Genomic DNA, 8485 nt, shown 5'->3' with positions numbered 1-8485 from the left:
GAGACTACTTTTATGTATATTATTGGAGCATAGACTCCATACATCTTTTGCTGTTGTACACTCTCAAAGAACATATACAGTATTTTCCTCATTCTCCAAACATATTGGGTAGTTTGGTGATTTCACTACTTTCCTTCTGAAGAGGTTTAAGTTTGTAGGTAATACCTCTAAGCAAGCACTCCATAGAAAGACTTCTGCTACATTAGGGATTTTTAATTTCCAAACTTTGTGTCATACATCTTTCTTGCTACCTGATCTTGAAGATTGTCCTTTAGCTCTATACAATATCTCTATTTGTAGGTGATATGCACTTTCGACAGTAAATTATCCACTTGTTGTGCATCTTCATATTAGCTTATATGGATTGTTTGATAGACTAACAGGAATCCTCATACGATATATAAATAGGGTTCATATTTGCACTTTTCCACACATACTAACTTTATATTCTTGACGAGTATAAGGGGAAACGAAGTGGCCATAGAAATGCTGCAAAATGCTTTTAAAAAAAGAAAATACTTTAGCTATAAAAGGATTATAAAAAAGTAAATCACAAACTGAAGTGACTTAATGTAGATTGTAAAATTACTTTTATTGTAAAGTAAATCTAATAGATCCCATAAAGTAATGTCAATTTATAGATTTATTTTTGTATAATTTTTTTGTGTCTGTAACAATTCTCTTTAAAAAAGTGAGACACGATTAACATTTTCCTCTTTTTTTTTTTTTACCTCGACAGAGACATGTTTATCCATTGTTAACAATAATGTTGTTGGAGTACTATATATTCAGCATCCGATCAATATCTTATCATCATGTGGAACAGCTAAATAGAAACCACATGCAATTGTTTAGCTCTTGTTTAGGGCAATATTATGGAGCTTTCACTAGCTAACATATTCAACAACTTCAGTACGTAGTTATGGTAAAAACCTAGCTACATTATATATATATAATAGAAAAGAATTTTCGCTCTATTATAATTAAATGAAACGAAGAGTGAGATCATATGTCATTAACTTATATAATTTGCTACACAACCCACTTCTTTTACATATCCATATAATATTGGGTTGAATCTTTCCTACTTCAAGTAAAAAGTTTCACCGATAAATAAAGCAATCATGTTGCCTAATGCTCAATTTGTAGTTCCTAATAGAAATTAAAGGGCCAATATACATATTTTTTTTCGTGTCTAAGACTAGTAAAGATCAACTAGATCCTTCCTAAACTGCCAATAGATATGAATATTAGTATATATAGCCACCAAGCAAAACATAAGTATGGGTGGAGAGTAGAGAATAAGGGTTAGTTTGGACACTCAAGTTATTCTCAAATATTTTATTCTTTAACATCATTTAAATACAAAATATTTTTTAATTTCAATTTTTTATATCTAATTATTACATAATTATTAATCAAGCACAAAACTCAATATAACTTTTCTAGATTTTGCAAAAAAATAAAAAAATAAAAAAATCTTTTTCAAATTTTAAAACAAAAATAATATAAAAAATAATATCCAAATAATTTTTTAACTTTATAATATTTTTATTTAATTTTTACTCTCTAATCATTCAAAATCAAATAAAACATTTTAACTTAAATAATTTCATTATTATTAACTAATATTCATATTTTAAATGTAAAAAAAAAACCCAAGAATGGTACTATTTTTTTTTTTTTAAAAGCACACAAAATTTAAGATCCAATCCACATATAAACACAATTAAAAAAGGAAAATGATAGATGTTCCATTGGAGGCCCCTGCTGGGGTCTAGCAATGTACTTCTATGTATTTTTATAATTTTTTATTTTACTTCGTGATTAAGAAAATATATTTTAATTATTTTTTTTTACTTTCTCATTAAGAAAGTATTTTTTTAATGATATTTTAAATTTATTTTATTTTTTAAAATATTAAAAAATATTAAAAAATCTATATAAAAAATAATTTTTAAAAAAATACATATAAAATAATACTACATTTCTACGGAGCCCAGCGGGGATGTAACATTGTCCATTAAAAAATATTCCTTTTGTCATAAAAATATTCCGTTCAAATAACATTTTAATGCTTATAAGTTTATAACCTTTCTTTTTTATTTTCTATTTTCTTTTAAAAATTAATATTTCATTTATTTTAAAATATTTTTGGGTCCGAGACGACCGACGTGACCTTTACTGGACCGGGACTGTATATTAGACAAAACTTTCTCAACAAGTATTCCCCCATTATTTCAGTCTCTCTCGCTCACTCTCCCTTTCTCTCACGCCCGATCCTACTGCGCTCACGACCAAATCGCCGGCCGGTTTCTCAGCTAACCTCGCCCTTCTGCCTCCTTCTTCGGAAACGATTGCTTCCAATTCACTGATACCACCTGCGGTACTCTTTTCTCTCTCTCTCACACCAAACCCTCTTTCCGTACGCTATCTACATTTATGTTTCAATATGTATAGCTTTCGTGTTTGCTCTTCATGCATTACATCTCGTTGAACTCGAACCTATTTAACTTTTCTCCCTATTTTTCCATTTCTGTGTATAAATATACGCGCTATATGTAGGTGTCTATGCATGTGTGCTTATTTCTGCTTGTTGATCTTTGTCTCAAATGGAATGTCGGATCCGAACAGTTTCTGCAAGCTAGGGTCTTTTTTTCATAAGATGCATTTAGCCTACGCCCTCTCTAAAACTGTAGCTCTCGTTCAGTAGAGGTTTTTGAACTTGTGTTCTGCTCCGTTTGATCTATGGCCTGGCATGTGCGATGGACGTGGTGTTGGTGTCTGTCGGCATTCGTGTATTAATTGCGGTATTCTAGATTATGTTTTTAGAAAGTTTGAATTTTTGGGTTTAATGTCCCTTATGCTCCATTTGGTTGCTGAGAAACTGATGCAAAAAGTAAACGTTATACTGATGCTGCATTTTTTATCTGTAAATATGTAAAAATCAACTCGGTGCTATTTGGTTTATTCTTGACCTAACAACTCATATATTCTGTTTAGTTTCCGAGAAAGCAAAAGTAAATGAAAAGGACGGACGAATGCTTGTGGTAATATGAATCTGAACATTCAACAACTTTGGTATTAAAGAATTAAAAAAAAAATAAGGGACGCCATTTTTAGTTTTATCTGCACATTTGAAGTTTTTTTAAAGAAATTTTTCTAACAGAAGCATTGGTGGAAAATAATATTCTGTGAAATGGTTTTATTATTCATCTATTACTCAGAGGATGTTCACTTCTTGTAGTAAGTTTTCTGTGATATTCAAATAATTGAAGTTTAAAAATAGTATATTCCCCTTAAATGTAATATTTTGTTATGTGCGTAAATGGCTGGAAAAGATCAAATTTGTACTGCTGGATACCATCCTCTTGATCTTACAATAGGAGTCTTAAATATCTCCTGTTATAATGTATTTAATATGGCAATGTAGGTCTTGGAGGTCTTCATAATGATATTTTGTTTTGATTTTCATTCTCTCCTTTAATGTCATTCAGGTTTTTCTAATGCCATGAAAAAAGGATACATACAATGATTATTACTGTCTTGTGTCAAATCTTTTGCATTCTACATGCTGTGATATAGTAGATACTTTTCAGCTTACATTGTGAAAAGATGACTTCTTTTGCTCTCTCATCGGCATATTTTCTCCTAATATCTTTCACCTCTCACTTCACACAAGAAGAAGGATACAGTTTTTCATAAGGGTGTATGATTTAATATTTGAGAGATTGTTATTGGTGATAAAGTCGGTTTCTATGACCTGATTCCTATGTGCATCCATTTCTTAGGTGTATCACTTGTGCACTTTCCATTACAGGAAAAGATGAGTTCGGTTAGAGGAGGTGATCAATCATCCAAGGGGAAAAATGTATCAGAAGTCAATAGCCCTAAGGTTGACCACTTGAATAATAAAATGGCAGACATCAACCTGAACTCAGAACAAGATGATGGTCAATGGGAGGTTGCAAGGAAGCCCAAGAACAGAGCTGGAAGCAGTGCTGCAAAACAATTGGGTTCTCAGAGTAGTAATAGTTCTAGAGCTTGGGGAAATCCAAATATGGGTCAAAAACAATGGATGCGAGGTAACGGTGCCCCAGGAAGGGCTTCTGTGAATTCCTGGTCAACACAAACTGCTGATTCTAAGCGACCTGCAGGTAGGGGACAGCCAAGGCACCAAGTATCCACTAGGGGCTTTGAGGGTAACTATGTAGCCCCACAACCTGTAATTGGCCCTCCATTGGAGCATGGATGGAACTGGCCTGCTATATCTGTTTCCACTCAATCCAAGGGTTTAGAAGATGGCCAGTTGAAGGATGAAACCATTTTGAACTCCCGTCATGATAATGATGTCGAGGCTGATAAGGATGACAATGTTGACGAGGCTGAAGATAATGACTCTGATGTCATGGAAGATACTGATGAGGATATGAGTGATGATGATGACTCTGATGCTAGTCAAAAGAGCCATAACACTCGAAAGAAGAGCAGATGGTTCAAGAAGTTCTTTGAAATTTTGGATAGCTTGTCTGTAGAAGACATAAATGATCCGGCAAGGCAGTGGCATTGTCCTGCATGCCAAGGTGGTCCTGGTGCCATTGATTGGTATCGAGGGCTGCAGCCTTTGATGACACATGCCAAAACCAAAGGGGCAAACAGGATGAAGATCCACAGGGAGCTGGCTGAACTCTTGGAGGAAGAATTGCGCGTGAGGGGAACATCGGTTATTCCGGCTGGAGAGGCATTTGGTAAATGGAAAGGTCTGAAAGTTGATGAAAAAGACCATGAAATAATTTGGCCTCCGATGGTTGTCATCATGAACACAAGGCTTGAACAGGATGAAAATGAAAAGGTATTATCATATTTTGTATCTGTTTTTGCAAATTAATACCCAAATAAATTGTAATCACAAAATGTAGTCTTTTATCCTTTATATTAAAGATTGCCTTTTTTTTTTTAACCTTATAAAGAAAAAGATTGATTTGATATTTACTCTCGTTTTACTCTACTTTGTGTGAAATGGATTTCAGTGGGTAGGAATGGGGAATCAAGAGCTTCTTGATTACTTCAGCTCATATGCTGCTATTAAGGCTCGACACTCGTACGGTCCACAAGGGCATCGTGGTATGAGTGTTTTGATCTTTGAGGCATCTGCAAGGGGTTATTTGGAAGCTGAGCGCCTGCATAAGCATTTTGCCGAGCAAGGAACTGATAGAGATGCTTGGGAGCACCGTCGTACTCGTGTCTTATTTTATCAAGGTGGGAAGCGCCAGCTTTATGGCTACATGGCAGTGAAAGAGGATTTGGATACATTTAACTATCATTCCCAAGGTTCTTCCCATCTTTTTCATCTCTTTCCTGTTGGTTGAATCCCTCGAGGTCTTGTGGTGACTTAAGTGCATAACACCTAGGGGTTGGCTCCAATGATAAGGGCCTTGGCCTTGGTGGTATACTCCCTCCATGTCTAAGGTTTGAATCCTTTGGTGCAAAAAATTCCTAAGGGCCACGTTCCATTGGTTAAAAGCCTATTATTTACCTGATCCGTGTGATGGGAATGCATTACACGGGTTGGGGTTTAACCTGGTAAAAGACTTGTTGTGTTTGCTGTCTTTGGGATTCCTTGTCATCAAAATATAATAACTAACTTAAATGCATAATGTTCTTTTTAAATTTCTGTCTTTTTAAATGTGCAGTTGCCTCTGACATGCTTTATGATTGATTAGGAAAATCTAAGCTGAAGTATGAGATTAGATCATACCAGGAGATGGTTGTGAACCAAATTAGGCAGATGAGTGAGGACAACCAGCAGCTTATCTATTTGAAGAACAAGGTTGTGAAGGAAAAGAGTTATTCAAAAGCTATTGAAGAATGTCTTGGTATTACGAGTGAGAGGCTGCGCAAGACACAGGAGGAGATGCGCATTGTAAAACACAGAACCAAATTGCAGCATGAAGAGAACAAGGAAGAGGTAATGTTACTCTGGTTGATATACACATTAGTGGTGTATTTAAGCAACAGTTGTTGGACCCTGCTTTCATGTGCTATATTATGTGGAGACTATTAACAAAGCAGTTCGGGTTCCAGAGTTTGTTCCTGAAATGATGACAAAAGTAGAGGTTACCGACCCATTAGACAACTTTGTTGGTGTCTTATTACTATCAGTTACTTTTTGATAACTTTGTAGGTATAATTTCTGACGTGAGGAATGGGCATGGTCAATGGGCTATATGGTACAGCAATGTGTCCAAGGTTTTCTGATCAGTCAAATAAATTCAATGATGAGTAATGGGTCCATTGTAACTAAGCAATTGAGATGAAAGATCTTTTTTGTATAAATAGGTTACATGCTGAGACTCACCATGCTTATATACCATTAAAGCCTACCAGATTGCAAAGTTTTAATTATCAGAAAAGGAAAAAAAAAAATATATATATATATATATATATACATACCGTGTGTTAGATTTTGGTATCAATCCATTTGATGGTTTGTCATCTCATTTTCATTTTGTAGCCATAAGCCATCAAGGAAAGACTTGTATGCTTTTTCTGGCTTTGCATATATGATCTTTTTCAATTACTGGGATTTTGCTGATTTTGCTTGCTTATTCATGCGCTATTGTGGTTATTGTTTGATATGCTGTCAGTTTTGCGAAAGAATAAATTTTGTTGGTGCCATTTGAAAAAATATTATATTTATGTTACCATGACTATGGTTGTATTCATGATAAACAATGTTAATATGCTTGTCTCTGAGTCACTCACTCTCTCTCTCCCCTTTTCAACTTAGAAACATCATTGAGTTCCTAATTTTTCATGTTCTCGGGATGAAATGCTTGCTGCGCTTTTGCTCTTTGGTTCTTAATGGTTGTGTATATCAGTTCTTGTTCTGTAAATCTATTCAAGTGGACTTAGTTTTAAAGTGTTTTTTTTTTTTTTTTTTTTTGTTTTAAATGAAGATGTACCTTCAAGAACAATTTTTTAAGGACCAGATCAAAACCATACATGAATCAAGGGAGGCCAAGGAAGAAGATTTTGAGAAGATGCAGCAAGAAGAGCGTGACAAGGTGAAGCAGTTAAATGAAAATCCTTCAAATGCAGACGAATACAAGCTCAGGTAAAATATACTTTTGGGTAGATAATTCAGCTGAGTCGTGCCCAGAATAACCATTTTTTTTCTATTTGCATTTTGCCATTGTTTTGTCCATAGGGTGGAGGAAATTGAAAAATACATAAAGTTACAAGACAGAGAGATGGAAGATTTCGCGGAGGAGAGAGACAAACTAATTAAAGTTCACGAGGAGAAGATGGCTGCAATGAAGCGGAGGCACTGGGAGGAAGAAGTAGAGCTGGAAAAAGAGTTCAATGCTGAACTAACCCAGCTCATGGACAAGTACACTCCCCCACAGCGTCCCGATGATTCCACCAACAACAGCTTTTGACGGTGGAGTGGAAAAGCCTGCTTCTCCCCTCCCCCACCTCCTTGAACAGAAAGCTCCCTGCGCACTTTGCCACTAATTCCTTGGGAACTTTAAAAGACGCTATAAACTTTTACCTCTGGTTAAATGGTACACGCTCAAAGAATATACTCCAAAGATAGAAACAGGGAAAATAATAGTTAGCTCGTGTGGACCCTGACCAGTGTCCTGCAGTTTACCCGCATCAGCTGTTTTATAAGCTGTTTTATTTTGTGGCTTTCGTAACTATGGTATGATTTGCAGTTGGGGTAACTATGGTATGATTTGCAGTTGGGGTAACTATGGTATGATTTGCAGTTGGGTTAATTAAGAGGTTTGGTTGGGGGCTCTTTGGTGGTGCTTTTAGTTTTCTGTGAATGAATTTATTGAGAACTATTGTTATTATTATAATGCCTAAAAATAGTGTGCAAAATATTGAGTCGGTAAATGCATGATATGCATCTTAAACTTGAATAGATCTCGGTTTCACTTAGGTCAAATCTTTTGGTGCGTGGACTTGCTTGCAACATGTTTTTGATACCTTGATACGACGACGGTCGGTCTTTGACAGAGGGCCGAATTGGTTGTTGAGTTTTTGAATTTCTTCGGCTTACACTCTTGTGGGTAGCCATGACAGAGTTACCCCATTTTATTTTAGGATCTTCTTTTCCACCTCTCCCCTCTCCTCAATCGGCTCCCCTCAGTTCATATTATGGTAATTATCATTAACAACTCACCTATTAGTCATCAAGGAAAAAAAAATCTCTTCACAAAGCATATATATATATATATATATATATATATAACCTTATAACGGTTATCTTTCTCTGTACGTGCTACACAAGAAAAAATTCATCCAAGAGAGAGTGACTACAAATTCTTTTCTAAAAAGTCTGGTTTCTAAAGGAACAAATTTCAAAATGGGACAGGCTTATGACATCAACTGTGATAATTGAGTTACAACAGTTTGAAAAGGATGGTTAAGATATAGTACAAAGGCGCATGTTTACAAAAAAAAACGTTGCATA

The 8485-nt window shown here is 35.2% G+C and overlaps 1 protein-coding gene across 2 annotated transcripts; it reads left to right on the top strand.

Annotated features, from left to right (window-relative positions):
* Window positions 1–2216: 2216 nt before the first annotated feature.
* On the top strand, window positions 2217–7806 carry LOC121242794 (protein SUPPRESSOR OF GENE SILENCING 3). Of its 2 annotated transcripts, none has more exons than XM_041140737.1 (6): window positions 2217–2386; window positions 3821–4852; window positions 5031–5331; window positions 5724–5968; window positions 6960–7117; window positions 7211–7806. In XM_041140737.1, exons 2-6 carry the CDS (start codon window positions 3827–3829, stop codon window positions 7440–7442), a joined length of 1962 nt encoding a protein of 653 aa, XP_040996671.1. In that variant the 5' UTR covers window positions 2217–2386; window positions 3821–3826; the 3' UTR covers window positions 7443–7806. The 2 variants fall into 2 exon arrangements, with proteins under 2 accessions (XP_040996671.1, XP_040996672.1); XM_041140738.1 differs by having other exon boundaries at window positions 2220–2386; window positions 3792–4852.
* Window positions 7807–8485: the final 679 nt, after the last annotated feature.

The sequence above is a fragment of the Juglans microcarpa x Juglans regia genome, chromosome 8D, assembly GCF_004785595.1.
Source record: "Juglans microcarpa x Juglans regia isolate MS1-56 chromosome 8D, Jm3101_v1.0, whole genome shotgun sequence".
Taxonomy (NCBI): Eukaryota; Viridiplantae; Streptophyta; class Magnoliopsida; order Fagales; family Juglandaceae; genus Juglans; species Juglans microcarpa x Juglans regia.
This window is presented reverse-complemented; position numbering and strand designations above follow the sequence as displayed.